This window comes from Erigeron canadensis, chromosome 1 (genome assembly GCF_010389155.1).
Source record: "Erigeron canadensis isolate Cc75 chromosome 1, C_canadensis_v1, whole genome shotgun sequence".
In the NCBI taxonomy this organism is placed as follows: domain Eukaryota; kingdom Viridiplantae; phylum Streptophyta; class Magnoliopsida; order Asterales; family Asteraceae; genus Erigeron; species Erigeron canadensis.
In genome coordinates, this window is record NC_057761.1 from 21,074,407 (window position 1) to 21,090,687 (window position 16,281).

At 36.1% G+C, this 16,281-nt stretch overlaps 1 protein-coding gene across 1 annotated transcript; it reads right to left on the reverse strand.

Annotated features, from left to right (window-relative positions):
* Nucleotides 1–1,296: 1,296 nt before the first annotated feature.
* On the reverse strand, nucleotides 1,297–15,805 carry LOC122585996 (GPI ethanolamine phosphate transferase 3). The gene is made up of 20 exons (XM_043758112.1): nucleotides 15,183–15,805; nucleotides 15,051–15,085; nucleotides 14,080–14,201; nucleotides 13,555–13,644; nucleotides 13,347–13,466; nucleotides 13,163–13,246; nucleotides 12,288–12,365; nucleotides 12,045–12,170; nucleotides 11,876–11,965; nucleotides 11,683–11,718; nucleotides 11,529–11,584; nucleotides 11,165–11,312; nucleotides 4,745–5,156; nucleotides 4,555–4,646; nucleotides 3,677–4,184; nucleotides 3,045–3,171; nucleotides 2,417–2,458; nucleotides 2,124–2,286; nucleotides 1,955–2,038; nucleotides 1,297–1,503 (listed from the first exon to the last, which is right to left on the reverse strand). Exons 1-20 carry the CDS (start codon nucleotides 15,452–15,454, stop codon nucleotides 1,405–1,407), a joined length of 2,784 nt encoding a protein of 927 aa, XP_043614047.1. The 5' UTR covers nucleotides 15,455–15,805; the 3' UTR covers nucleotides 1,297–1,404.
* Between the last annotated feature and the right edge of the window lie 476 nt (nucleotides 15,806–16,281).

Here is a 16,281-nt window from a genome sequence, read left to right on the forward strand (position 1 = left end):
AGCTGATACTCAAGTGTGTTCTTGGACCTTAGAAGCCCAGGAATAATCTCCATTGAACATTCACACATAACTGGATCATACCATCCAATAAATCTGGTACAACGCGATCCCCTTTTAGGGCAACTATAGAACCTCCTTCATGGGTTTCGAGGTGTCCATGAAGTTCGAATCACAACAATTGCTCCACAACTACAGTTAACCATTTTATAATAAGATTAGACAGAAGATTAGAGAAGATTAGGGGTTTTTTTGTTACATATAGATAGAGAGAGCAGATGAGTAGAGAGAGAGAGTGTGAGAACGTAGAGAGAGAAAGTGAAATGTGTTGCTTTATTGTTATTTGGGTATTAAATAAGCAAAAAAGGTCTGGTAGGACGAAAATGCCCATCACGTGTTTTACACGTAATGGGTTATTAAACGGAGTTTAGCATCCAGGACCAAAAGGGTTGACGGGGCAAACTATTTTGGACTAAAAGTGTAATTTATTAAACTAAAGAACGAAAGTTACAAGTGTCGACGACAAGGACGATTTCTTTAATTAACTCTTTAATAATTAATCTTAAGGGGGTAGTGTAAGTGAAAATATTTTAAAGAGGTCCTAAGTGAAAATATTAAATATTTTCAACACTTTCAAAATAAAGTGTTTTTTTTTATAATATAGTATACAAAAGATAACTTTTAAAATTTATATAAAAAAAATAATCTTATTCAAGTTAGTATATATTTTAAAATAATACTCCCTCCGTCCCAATTTAAACGTCCTACTTTAACTTGTCAAGTCTTTCTTTCGTAACTTTGACTGTAAATAATTTTGTTTGTGTTATCTAATAATTGATGAAAATTATACCAAATGTAAAATACATTTAAGACTCTATCCATTCATATATTTTACATCAAATATCATATAACACAAACAATAATATTGACGGTCAAAGTTAAACATGAAAGACCCAAAATGTCAAAAACTATGACATTTAAATTGGAACGGAGGGAGTAATTTTTATCTTGCATTTGGAAAAACAAAGGATAAAAGACCCAGAAAACTTTAATTGAAATTAAGTTATAAAAAATAATTGGTTTACAACCGTGTAATAGAAAAAAAGATATCCGTATTATTTATATAAAAAAGTATATTTTATTTGTAAGTCTTCAATCCTTCTGAAACACTATAATATGAAAGGTGTCAAAAATAATATTTATTTGAACAAACCATACAAAATGAAAACTAGTTGGACACGACGAAGATAAAAGGACAATTGACTTGTTATTTGATTAATGAAAGGGTAAAATGGGAAGTAAAAATAAAAACAATATACTAAATGCAAATGAGTTATAACATGGAAATTTGTAGATAATAAATGTTGGTAAAATGATGCCCCTGTGGCATTTGTTAGCTTTTCCCTTCTAAATAAAATACAGAAGCGAAGAAACACAGATCAAGACATCAGTTAATAGAAGTCCTACTACATCAAAAACAAACTTCGGAGCAAACAATCCCCATACCTGCACAAAGAAACACAGATGCAGCTTATTATCCTGTGTAATCAAAACACTACACATTATGCCTTTTGAAAATTCAACTTTTCAAGATTCAAAGTTGGCGACTTAGCTAGAAGTTATACTGCATTACTGCCATTGATGTTAGTGTAATTGGAACAAAAAAATCTTTGAAAGTTGAGGAAATTATATCTAACATCACAAAGTTATCTCACTAACATGAAAATTCAGAAACATTGGGCAGTTAGGTAGGTCTTGTACTGGTCAATCCTCGTAACTTTGTACCGGTTTGGATCAAGTCAAAACCATTTTTTGTCCAAAGTCACAAAAAATATATTTATGATTTAACATTTAGAACAAAATGCTTTACAAGGTCTTAAGCCCATTTCCCTATATAACATTTGATGCATAGCAGAACACATAAATCTAAATTAACCCTTTATACAATTCAACATACCATCAAATGCCGTCGTTGAATTATGACACAAAGTACAGTGAAAGTGGTAGTAACAGTCATAATAAGTCCATATATCAGATAAACCTGTACCAGAATACGAAGAATCAGTTACTATGGATTCTAAAGAGGTCGAGTAAAAAAAAATAGACAAATCAATTAAAAATGCAACCTGAAATAACTGAATTAAGGACTGCCTTGTCGACTTAGCTTCATTAGATGAATATCGAGACGCAACAAGAAATGGAAGTCCAAGAGTTGGAAGAATGTGAGAAAAGCCATATGTCTCGACTGTTAAAAGGATGGCTTGGGGTATCACAGTAAATTCATCAAACCTGAAACGTAATAAAGAACATGTTTCAAGGAGGGATCAACGAAAGACATTTAAAGTCGATGATGCCCTTAACATAGCTTTGAGAATTAAGTTATTTAGTAATGGTTAACGAAAGAAGAGACTGCACTAACCCAATGAATGCAGCAGCATACCGCAGGCCATCAAAAGCACACCTGCATAGTATTTTGATAATAAAAATTCCGTAAAGAAGATATGGTAGTCCTTCCCTTCCACATTGTAGAGGCTTTCTGTTACTTGTATGTGACAAGAGGATCAAAAGAACTGATGAACAGGTTGATCCTCAAACATTCTCTATCTATTTTATTACTAAAAGCTAATGCGTTGAAAGGCGATTACAATCATATGAAAGATTGTTAAAATAAACAATTTGGGGTGCTGTAGGCATCATGAAAAACTTTGAACGAATTTCAACCCAATAGGCTCATCTGAATTGTTTCACGTTTAAAATTTTTTCTTTATTTGGCCAAGATATAACATTAGTATTTATTAACTATATATTCTCAAGGAAAACCAAATTTCCAATGCTGACGCGTTCAACAAGAAGCTTTTTAAAAATCATAAGGAAACCAAAAGGCTTCTAGCCTAGCAGAATGTTAGTTGGCGCACCAACTAAGAGGTTTGTGGGTTCTAGTCCCGTAACCGATAAATCTCAGAATAATTATGTAGTGTGTAATCTTTGCCTTTCTAGATTAGAAAAAATATCAAATACAAATTTTAGTATCTTCTACAATCGCTTACCAATGACCAGTACAAAAGAACAGACATGATGCCAAAAGGCTCCACTGCGTAACTGGGGAAGAATACAGAGCCAAAAGACCAGCCTTATCATCCTGGTCCAAACCTTTCAACCGCGATATTAACCAGCCTACAGAAAATGAAAGGAACTCAATGCAAAATCTCATACAAACATTAATCAGAAACTGTGCGTAATTGCAAACTACACTGCTGAATAGGAAGATACATAACCAGTAACAGATATGATAAACTCTAAATTCTATGGAGCCTTAAAAGGTAACATGTAGTCATGAGATAGAGACTTAAGTAAAACAAAGAACTGCTGAAAGGAGAAAAAATAAAGTTGAAGAATAAAAATGATTAGAGGTGCTACGATGTGCATGTTGGGTAGGAGCTTAAAACGGGGTTCCGATTGAAATGCATCAGTTGCAGCACAGTTCAAAACAGACTAGACAGAATCGACTCACAACAAATTTTTGCTTATTATTTAGTAGAGCTAAAAGAAAGTGACGATTAACATCACAAAGCGACATCATACACATCATCATGTAGATCTTTAAATAAGAACGATTTACAGCATCGTATGCATTAAAATTTACAGTTTTACACATGATTGAAGTGCAGGGAAAGAATACCTCCAATAACTGATGCCAAAGCAATGAAGGGTCCTTGTTTTCCAGACAATATTATGAGAGTAGAGCTCCATACAGATAACATAGCCACTGCCTTTAACACAGTTGTTTCTCCCCACTTTGAACTTTTGACTTTTTGAAAAAACTGAAGAACTGCAAGGGAAAATAGTTGTGCAATTCCAAAAATGTATATTATACGAGGAACAACATTGCCTTTTAAACCATCAAATATAGGTGGTGCCGATAAGCTACTTTCTAAGGTCCAATGTAAAGCAACTAGAATGTAACTAAATATACTTCCTATTAAAATAAATTTTAAAAGACAGTTACAAGAACTGCAAGCTATAACTTTATACATCAGGTAAGCCAATATGATCAACGGTAGTATTGGCGCTAACTCAGCTACATACATCCAACTATCGAGCTCCACTACTTCATGGGAACCTTGCTTTGATAGTCCAAGTTCATTTATGAATCCCAGAATGGAGATCAAGAATACAAATGCACCACCCTGTAAACAAGCAGTTAAATCCACAAAGAAATTATATCTGGCACGTAAGACTAGAGGTGGAAATATGCAAGTTTAGTAACAAGTCAAAACAGGTAATATTGTACGTGCTGGGCTGGTTTGACCTAAAACATTTTTTCGTCCACAACTTTAACTTTTTGTTACGATTAATGCCGTGTTAAAAGCTATACTATTTGTAACAACTTTTTGAATCAAATGATTTAGATAGTTTTCTGTACTGAAAATGCACTTTGCATGACTTTGGTCGTTTAATCCATTTCCTGTTTAAACAGTTTCAATAAACCAGAATAAATTCATAGGTGTTCGGGTGTAAACAGGCAAAACCAAACATCCTGTTATATCCAATACTTACTTCAAATATCATCTTCTTTATCCTGATTGAATGGCGTAAGCCCAACATTCCTATGGAGGCCAAGAAAAATATTGTCATTTTCCCTTCTTCCACTGTCTCAAATAAAAACATAAAAGAGCAGAAAATGAGCTACCCGTTAGTTAACAAGAGAGCACAAAGCTTAAAAGATTTGTTCACAATCAACACTTACATATGTAACTATTTGATAAGAAGCTACATGCCCGTGCAGCCACTATGGTACAGCTAACAAACAGTCCGAAGGACAAATTACTCGTTTCATGGGAGGGAAAATCTATATATGCATCATTCACCTTCTTGATGACAAGTAAAGGGATAGATATAGATGTCAACAGAATGCCAAAACCAATACCCATCATCCTTAAGTTAAACTCTGTGAACTTTGTTCGAGCCAGCTCAGCAACAATTGCCAGAAAATTAGAATACAAGTCTATTTGCTTCTTAAGAGCAGCAGATGATGTTAGATTTTGCAGGGAAGCTGACCAGTTCACTGCCTCGGCATATATCTCCTCTACATGCTTCAAGTCTTCGATGGAGAATCCTATAAGTGATGAAGCTGTATACACGTCTATGTATTTCTTCACCTGCAAGTGAGAAAGCCAGAAAGGAGTATTGAGGGATGATAAACATACTTGGAATCAGCAAAAGGAACAGCTGTACTTTTGTTAGATTTAATAATTTAAAGAAAGAGAGGCTTTTCTTTACATACAAATTTAAACAAATTTTGGATGTTTGTTTCATCTAATTAATTTCTTGAGGCTAGTTTAAGAAACAAGTCAAGAAATTTCTTCAGCTCAGTGACTTTTTTTTTGAATATTTATGAATATATGTTAACTTAATACTCGGATTACTTTAAGATTGTTCGTGAGATTTTGGGGCCTAAACAAAGAAAATAATTTAGCTTAACCTCATTTAAGAGGAAATGGTTCTTCCTTCTTAGTGCAATCCATAATATATCTCTCACCAAACAAAAATATACTTCATGAAAAAAGGATCAAAAATTCCGCAATATAATTACCCGCATCATTTCAAAGTTGTTCAATGATATGCGATATATCAGTACACCTTGCAATGTTACGTGGCAAGATAACTAGTGCACCAGTGTGTCAATCAAGATAATGAGATTGTGGTATGATATGATCCGACATCAGCCAAGTATGGGATTGGTTGGTGGTTTATAAGCTTAGGTGTCCCCTCCTCCTTTGAGCTAGCTTTTGGGAGTGAGTTCTACACCTAGCTTACGGCATGATGCGAGCCTATTATGAGATGGGTTCGTATCAATTGGTATCCGAGCCAGCCCAACCTTTCGAGGTTCCAGCGCTCAGAGTGGTGGCCTATGGAGTGGTGGCTTGGACCCTAGGAGAAGGGTGCCAACCGTGACCAATATAGCCGTGGCCAACGAGGACGTTGGCTCTTCAAAGCGTAGGGTATTGATATGATCCCCACATCGGCCAAGTATGGGATTGGTTGGTCGTTTATAAGCCTAGGTGTCCCCTCCTCCTTTGAGCTAGCTTTTGGGAGTAGCTTTTGGGAGTGAGTTCTACACATAGCTTACAGCATGATGCGAGCCTATTATGGGATGGGTTCGTATCAATTGGTATCAGAGCCAGCCCAACCTTTCGAGGTTCCAACGATCGGAGTAGTGGCCTATGGAGTGGTGGCTTGGACCCAAGGAAAAGGGTGCCAACCGTGACCAACAAGGACGTTGGCTCTTCAAAGGGTGGGGTATTGATATGATCCCACATCGGCCAAGTATGGGATTGGTTGGTCGTTTATAAGCCTAGGTGTCCCCTCATCCTTTGAGCTAGCTTTTGGGAGTGAGTTCTACACCTAGCTTAAGGCATGATGCGAGTCTATTATGGGATGGGTTCATATCATGGTATTATGTTAACTGATAACCAACATTTTTCAATAACATTACAGGATTAGTTATGATAGCAGCTACATGTAATTTAGTCATTTGGAAATAGATTTATATATCCCTGAGCATTTTGAATATAAAAGAGGAACAAAATTGAATAAAACACAGTGAAAATATGACATAGCACAAAATATATACAGCAACTATGATATTTAAGAATGTAAAGTGGTATACTTGATAAGCTAGCCAAATGAGAACTCGGCTCAGTAGACCTTGCTCCTCACTCTGAGGGATCTCCTAAATCAAATCCTTCTAAACAGTTTATATGATACATAATCCTTGAAATGAAATCGATGGGAATCGAACCTGGGACAACTCCTTTTTAGTGCTTTAATTCCCCAGTGTTGAACCACTCGGCCACCCATGAAAAGTAAACTTGAATGAACCAGTATATGAAATGAGGATGACTTGTGGGGTCATGATCCTCATGGAGATACATCGATACATCTTCTAAACAAATTACGTTATCAACCATTAGTCTGAACCCATTTGCAAAAATGTATCCTAATTCCCTATGCAAATGTTCAAGATGTCAGGCCCAACACAACGAGACTTGATCCAAGCAAAAAAAGCAGTTTTTCTAGGGTATTCAAGCTCACAGAAAGAGTGTTAGCAAAAATGGTAAAGGATGGCACCCTGTCCAGCCAACCACATTAGATCCCCATCATCCCACCCCGTAAGGGTTATGATGCTAGTAAAATACCACTTAATACCATGTTGTTAAAGGCGTGCGCCCAGGCCGCCTAGGCGCAAGGCGATGGTGAGGCAAGGGTTTCCCGCCTGAACCTAGGCCCAGGCCCACCAACAATTTAGGCGGCTTTTTACTATTTTGTATAAAAACCCTTTGGCGCGGCAGTTTACTATTTTCCATAAACCCTTTGGTTATCCAAGAAGGTATTGACAGCATGTCGGAGATTAAATCACGCTATATTGTTCCAATTATCAACATCAAATCATCTATCAGAATATATCAACATCAAATCATCCTTCATCAACATATTCTCCCTTCAACTACAGGCAATTTTTCTTCTTTTTTTCTTAAAATTATTTTTTCTTTTTTCTTTCTCAAAAGATTTTTTCAACTGAAACTTTCTTTCATATCAGCTGTTAGAGTCAATGAATCAAGGTGGTAATGTTTCTCAACGTCCTAAATCTAAAGAACCTGGGTGGAAGTACAAGTGGGCATATCCTAATGATAAAAATTCTGTCTGTTGCAATTTTTGCGGGTTTGTTAGCAAAGCGGGAATATGTAGGGCTAAACAACATCAGATAGGAGGTAACAGGAATGTTCAGAAGTGTGAAAAAGTGTGAAAAAGTCCCAGATGATGTGAAAGCTGAGCTTATTGAATACGTTGAACAACAAAAAGCAAAGAAAAATAATGATGACTACCAAGATTTTCCCATTGATCTCGAAGATGGTGGATATGGAGATGATGAACCTGATGAGGATGAGACTGTTGAGAACCAGAATACTCAGAACAAAAGAGCCCGACGGAGAAACCAACCAGTAGCAGGTCTAATGTGAAAGGACCGTTAGATTTTTTTGTGACTAAAGGTAACATTTTTATTGTTCGATTACAACTGATACAGATTAGTTGGTTCTTATATTTTCTTATATTAGAGTATAACCGATATATACTTTTATTTCAAAAAAAACAAAAGGAAAAAAGATTCAGACAAGCATAAATGATGCTTGTGAAAAAGAATTGCGAGGTAGAACGTGTCAGAAGATTGCAGCCTTTTTCTACGAAGCTGGGATTGCATTCAATGTAGCCAAAATGCCTTGCTTCAAGGAAATGATACAAGCGGTAGGAGTATATGGGCCACATTTAAAGCCACCTTCATACTATGAACTGCGTGTCCCTATGTTAGCAAATGCAATAGGTAACGTCGATGAATGGGTGAAAGAGCATAGATTAGAGTGGGAACAACATGGATGTTCTATAATGTCGGATGGATGGACGGATAGGAAGCAAAGAACATTGATAAATTTTTTAGTGAATAGTGCTAAGGGGAGAGTTTTCATGGAGTCGGTTGATGCATCTGCTTACACAAAGACTGGTGAAAAGATTTTTGAGCTTCTGGACAACTTTGTGGAGAAAGTTGGCGAAAAAAATGTTGTCCAAGTATTAACCGACAATGGAAGTAACTTCAAGAAAGCTGGTTAGTTGTTTTTTATTAAGTTTTCTGGTCTTAATTTCACTAAGTTACTGATTTTACTTACATGCGTTTTAACTTACTTCTGATTGACGATTATTGTAGGCCAAATACTCATAGAAAAGAGGCCACATATATATTGGACACCTTGTGCTGCTCACTATTTAGATCTTATGCTTGAAGACATCGGTAAGATCAAACAAGTGAAATCAGTAGTTCAGAAAGGTATTTCTCTTGTGAGTTACATCTATAGCCATATTATTTTGCTAAGCATGATGAGGGAGTTTACAGAGAACAATGAGTTAGCTAGATGTGGAGTTACTAGATTTGCAACAAATTATCTCTCCGTTAAAAGTTTGCATAGACACAAAAATGCTTTGAGAAATATGTTTGCTGATGAAAGATGGACCAAAAGTAAATTGTCTAAGGAAACAAAGGGGAAACGAGCTAATGATATTGTTTTCACCCCTACTTTTTGGAACAATATCACTTTTAGTATAAAAGTGATGAGTCCAATTGTGAAAGTGCTTCGCCTAGTTGATAATGAGAAGAAACCCGCAATGGGTTACATATATGAAGCCATGGAAAGGGCTAAGCTTGCAATTAAAGCTGCTTTAAACCAACAGCAAGACGAGTATGAGATTATCTCGGACATAATAGACAAACGGTGGAACTCTCGGTTTCACCATCCGTTACATGCAGCGGGTTATTACTTAAACCCGCAGTTCTACTATTACAACAAGGAAATTGAAGATGACAAAGAAGTGGCAGCCGGTTTACATGAATGCATCATGCGGCTGGTCCCGGATAAAGACACACAAGATGCAATAACAAAAGAGCTGCTTCAGTGGGTTAACCAAGCAGCTTTCTTTGGATTAGCACTTGCAAAAAGGCAACACATGAGTATACAACCTGGTAATAAGGCTACTTATTTATATTGTTTCTTTAATTTAATGTGACACTAGAATACTAGATTACTAGTCTATATTATGATTTGTACAGCTGAGTGGTGGAAGCTCTTTGGAAAAGGTACACCAAATTTACAAGATTTTGCAATTAAAGTGTTGAGCTTAACATGCAGAGTGCATCAGGATGTGAAAGGAATTGGAGTACCTTCGAGCACATAACTTTCTGTTCAGTTTAATATGAACAGCTTTACAATACTTTATAATTCTGATGTGACTAACAGTTTTTAGTGACTCGTTATATGAGTTTAATAGTTAGTTGACAATACTTTATAATTCTGATCAGATCCATTCCAAGAAAAGGAACAGACTTGAACACCAGAAGTTGCACGATTTAGTGTATGTCAAGTACAACACCACGCTTAAGAATCGTCATGACAACCTTGATGACTTTGATCCAATATCACTAGATGTCATTAATGATAGCAATGAGTGGCTAACAGGGATAATGGACGAGGATCGTGTTCACAGTGATGAGGATTTGGCTTGGACCATGGTTGGAGAGGCAAGTGGGGCAGGAGAGCCATCTAGAATAACAAGGTCTTGTAATGTACCATCATCAATACCTTCATCATCAAGACCTACATCTTATGTAAGCTTAATTGATGATTCTGAGGAAGAAGAGCTCGACGCATTTGACGATGATGGCATGGTATAGTCCGTAGTTTTGTCAATGATTTTGAACTTCCTATGTTTAACAATTTGTCTTGAACTGTTTTGGCTTAATGCATTATGTTTTATTTAGATGGAATTTGCTAATTTGAATGTCATTTGGTTTGGTTTTTACTTTGGTGCGCTTTTTTTTTTCGGGCGTGCGCTTTTTTTGTGCCTCTCGCCTTCGCCCCGTTAAGGGTCTTTGCGCTTTGAGTTCGCCGTCACTTTTGACAACTATGCTTAATACCCACATAATTTAGGCATCCCCAAGGACTGACGTCTCTCAACTTCGCATATGGGGCCAAGTTGCATTGGTAACGGGTAGCACTCCATCTATTGATGGATTGGTTCTCAGGAGTATTTTTAGAATGTGTTCTTTTCATTTTATGTTTCTAGCGATGTTACCTCCCCAACTATCATGTCCCTGATTTTCTTCAATCCCATTAACCCAGTAAGTCCATATGATCCATCCATTCTCAGAATTAAGTTTTTATGCCCCCAAGTAGCCCATCACCCAAGTCGTGAACAGACAAGCCATTGCAGTACATACGATATACTACCAAAAGTAAGAAACAGTTTTATGCTATGTGAAATTTAAATGAGGCAACATACACATGCTAGAGTTTCTAAGGAAATATATGTACTATATAACATATTTCTTTTTTCAGCAACAATCTGAGCACGATGGCAAGTTGTCACGTGATTAGCAATAGATCTGACTTATTATCATATAAAGAGTAAAATAGCAAAGATCTAATTGTTGTAGTATCTACCTTAACTAGTTCAGGTTGTTAGCACCAATGATGGCCTATAACCATCACAATTAACAATAACCTTCTAAACCGACTTCTATTTTGAGAGACTAACATGAACATATAGCATTGAAAGTAATTACCTGCCAAGAATTGACACACAGTACTTTTGCATAGTTGTGCATCCATTCTTCCAGTTTTAATTGACTATGAATCCCACTCATATCATAGCCTTCAAGATTCCATGTACCAGCCACTAAAGCGTACAGCACTGGATTAACACGACCAATACTGTTAAAAAAAAAACACAGCATGTCATATATTGCAAAAATGAGATCAATTTTTCCAAGAAAAATGCTGAGTGCAGCTATTTGATTTTATGCTGATACTTCCTCTGGGAGCTAAAAAATAGAAAAGAATATTAATTGGTGATGTGAAGAGTTTTATTGTAACAGTGCTCCATAAAAATTTTAAATAAATAAAAAAGGTAAGAATTTAATACCATACCTTCCATAAGGAAACGGGATTCCAAGTAACGCAGACACCGTTGTTGCAAAATCAAGCTGCAGAACAAACTTAAATGAGGTTTCTTCATAACTTAAACTGAAAGCCATTTGAAAACAAAAACGAAAATACATGAACCCATGATTGATCACTGAACCTGTTCGATGGAACTAATGCACAAGTTTCTTCCATTCTGTGAATACAGTAGAAAATAAATATTATAAAAACAAGAAAAAATTAGTGGAACTAGTAGCAGTCACGGTATTACTAATAATGCTGACAATAAGAAGTCATCAATCAATTTATATAAATACATGTTTCATGTTTGCATGAGTATGTGGCCTCTTTACCAGATCAGCTTTACAGGAAGCCGAATCAAACTCTGATGGAACAGGATGTGAAGGCTGTCTGAAACTCATTGCGAAGATTGATGTTTCAACCTATACACATGCCGTTTTAATCAGATAAACATGCACCAAATTTTAGATTACAGAGCATATGAGTGCAAAGATTATATACCTCTTCGGGAGTTCCACCACCATGATCGCCATTTACTGTCTGTCCATGGTCACCCATAACAAGAAGTAAAGTATTTTCATGTGGGCCACTTTTACCAGATTGGCTCTGGAGCACTTCCACAACTTTCTGAGACAGAATGTTGGCACCAATTCGATTGCCATTGACAGTGAATAAATTACCAAGAATACAAAGATAGTTACAAATATTTCAGCGAAAATGTGGAAGTAAAAAGTAGAGAGATACCTCGAGTTGCTCATTGTATTGCTGCAGTTTCTCAATCATTTGAACAGAATCTACACCAAATATATGACCAGCATGATCCTGCAAGTTGGAATGAAGAAAATTTATAAATCTGGAAGATTCTATATTAAAAGAGACTATTATATGTTTGTCTTATATTCTAGGATTGAATTTATGTGATTGTTAGAATCATGGAATTTAGCCAAACAAACTGATTTTGAATAGTTCCTAGTATAGTTTCCCTGCAATCCTATGTATATGTTAATCTTCTAATAGAAGAATTGATCTTTTCAGCTCATATTTCTTTAATGGCATCAGAGCCTCAAGTCTGATCACATCCAGCAAAAATAACCCAGCCAGTAGCCACCTTCTACCATGTCCGACTCAGAGTCTCCACCTCTTTGAACCAGAAAACCAATAAGCCAAATAGATCTCATATACCCTCTTCGGATTCTCATTTTGCCAGATTACTCCATACGGCTGACAAGAGAGCTTTTAGCATTGGTCTCAATCAGTGCGTATGTATATCCATGGTAGAGGGAAATTTCGCAACTTAATATATCCGACTCTCCCATATATTAATAAAGTGCACATATGACTATCCTTTTTTAGTTGAGTGGATTATTTCACATAATAAAGTACCCAAATTAAACTTATACAACTAATTAACTCAGATACAAGCTTTTACTTAATCCCGAACCATGAATCCATGATTCAACAAGTAGCGGGCGTTGATGCCACTAGTTAGTCATTTGAAATTTATCTACATATACATGTTAGAATACAGTAACATTTTACGGTGCTACAAGTCATATATAAAATCAAAGACTTTACGCCCAAATATCATCAAAACCTTGTTTCCCAACTGAGAGACGTACCACTCCGAGAAAATGTGCTATAAGAACCTCCCAATCATCGTCATACAAGGTTGGAACTAGGTGACTGATACAACCATTATCTACCTGACACACAAACCATATTACAAGAACCTCGTCATATATTCAAACAAGCATCAAACATATAAAATGCAAGAACAAAATAAACCACGTTCATAAAACATACAGTATCCAGATCTTTAACATTGAAAGATGGGTAGGGATATGATTTGTTGAAGTGATGAGGAAACAATTGTGTCCAAGTATCGTCTCCCATCATCACTACTCGCTTTCCATTTTGAACAAGCTGTGAATAAAAATATGTTAACAAGATATAGAGAGAGAATAACAACAAAACATCTTGTTTCTATATCCAATTCAAGATTGAACCAAACCTGATGCATGAGATTGTCTTCAACAATTGCTGGGGCACCAAAGCTATTTCCTATGTCAACAAAAGTAGGAAGCCCACCTGTTGTCAACCCCTGAAACAATGATATGCATTCAAAATCCAGTGGAAACTAAAATGTGCCTTAAGAAAGCAAAAAGACATACAGAACGAACTCTTTAAATAAAAGATAGACAACGGTTTTTAATTTGGAAATAACTATAAACATTCCCCTCTCATTAATTACTTAACAAGAAAAATCACTGAACAGAGTATACATGGTTCTTATATGGACCCTGGTATGTAATTTTAACTTTGTTTTCTATTGATCTCATTTTCTCTTGACTTTGCACACATTTATCTATTGCCTATGATCTACAATATCCATTAAGATGACGAGAAACAATACAAAGCATCCACTATCTTAGATGGACACGCACACACAACATCGTTACATCTTAAAATTATTAAAATGTATGTAATCCCATTTTGCACCGTTGAATAGGTAGAAACAATAATCAGATATTCTGACCTTCAGACGCTGCAAACTTGTAGTAGGCGGATCAGCAATAGCTTTGAAAATCCTGGCAGATAATTCTGAATCAGATGCAAGTTTGTGTAGCACTTGTAGTTTGTCCATCCATGGTTTCTTCTCTGTAAAATTCAAACAAAAGCAATGCTACAAGCCATCATACTACAGTCACCTCATTCTATATCATCCGTGTAAACCTGTAGCTACTGTATTGCGGTACATGTAAGGTCACGATTCCTAACTATAGCATTGTATTATTTTCTTCGTTTAGAAAGATTTCAGGAAAAACCTAAATCCTCATTTATCAACACAAAGCATAGATATTATTTGTTTCGCGCATCTTAAGATGTCATACTAAATCAGCCGTGTAAACCTGTAGCTACTGTATTGTGGTACATGTAAGGTCACGATTCCTAACTATAGCATTGTATAATTTTCTTCGTTTAAAAAGATTTCAGGCTAGACCTAAATCCTCATTTATCAACACAAAACATAGATATTATGTGTTTCGGGGTTCTTAAGATGTCATTCTATATCAGCCGTATAAACCTGTAGCTACTGTATTGCGGTACATGTAAGGTCACGATTCCTAACTATAGCATTGTATAATTTTCTTCGTTTAGAAAGATTTCAGGCTAAACCTAAATCCTCATTTATCAACCCAAAACATAGATATTATGTGTTTTGGGCGTCTTAAGATGTCATTCTACAAAACCATAACGAATTCCACCACTTTCTCTCCGTTCCTAATGAACTACTCAGTATTTTTTTCAAAAGCTTTTAATGTAACAGATATATGTAAGTGATCTTATATAGAATGTATGTGGCAGGCCAGCGCTTCCTATCCAAATAAAATTATGTTTCACGAAAAAAAGTAGTTGATTGCTTGATTACATACAATGACAATTCTGTTGAATGCTTGACGTCATTACATCAACAAAATAAACTGTCGAATTAATTCGATAACTAACCTTCGAAAAAGGTACTTGGTGCAACAAAATCAAACCTGTAAAATTCAAAAATACAAAAAAAAAACTCACAAAATCACTTCACATTATCATAGAGAACATAAGTGTATGTGTGAGAAAAATCAAAATTGTAACCTGAGGGCGTCGAGAACGATAATAACGACACGATTAACGGCAGGTTTGGTCCAGCAAGAAGTATGATTTTGAAAATGAGATGGAAAACCGCCACATGGAGATTGAGTAACATCTGAACAATGGCTGTAATAAGGAAGTTCAGTTCGTGTAAGGAGAAAACCACTTGTGAATATTAGTATGGCGATACAATGGATAAGTAAAATGGTGAAAAACACTGTGAAAACGCATTTTCGGTTGCCATCCCAACGCCAAAACTTTGTTACTGACTGCATAATAAGTGATATATATATGTGTGTGTGTGTGTGTATTGGGATTGAAGTGGTTGATTAGTGAGTATATATTTTATGTTTATTTAATTCGAGTTGAATCAAGTAAAATCATTGGTATCTAGAAGCGTCGATCCACAAGGCTCTATGTTGCTTATTATGTGGATGTGTTGATGGTGGGCGGAGATGTGTGTTTATGATGGCGGATGTGTGTTACACGGATGGTGGTCGGAGGTGGTGTATGGCGGTTGGTTGTGGCCGGAGGTGTCTGGTCTGGTGGTAACCGGTTGTTCCAATTTGTTTTATTTTTCTCTTTCTTTTTAGACAAAAGATGAAAAAGTGGAGTAGTTTGACTGGTCAACTGACAGATTTCAGTTAAACAAATATTTTAAGTCCATTCTCGAGTTTAAAGTATGGAAAATTGGAAACGAAATACGAAATGAGACGATTGTGAGTTTGTGACCATCTATCTATATACCCTTATATATACAAACTACCTCCTCCCTTTTAAATAGTCTACCTTTAAATCATCTATTATACTTTTTTGTTTACATTACCACCAAACATCTTATCCCTTAAATAACGAAAATACCCTTAAAAATACTTTATACCCGATTTTCTCTCTCTGCCCCCTTCGCTGAAGACACTCACTACCAAAACACACACACATACATTCACCCCCCATAACCACACACATCGCCACCGCCCCAAAAACCACCATCCGCCACCGCCGAAATCGCATCCTGTCATACCCCCAACCACCGCCCGATTATATGTACTTTGAATCCCGAAATCAAAATTGCATCCTGTCATACCGCCACCCGACTATAGGT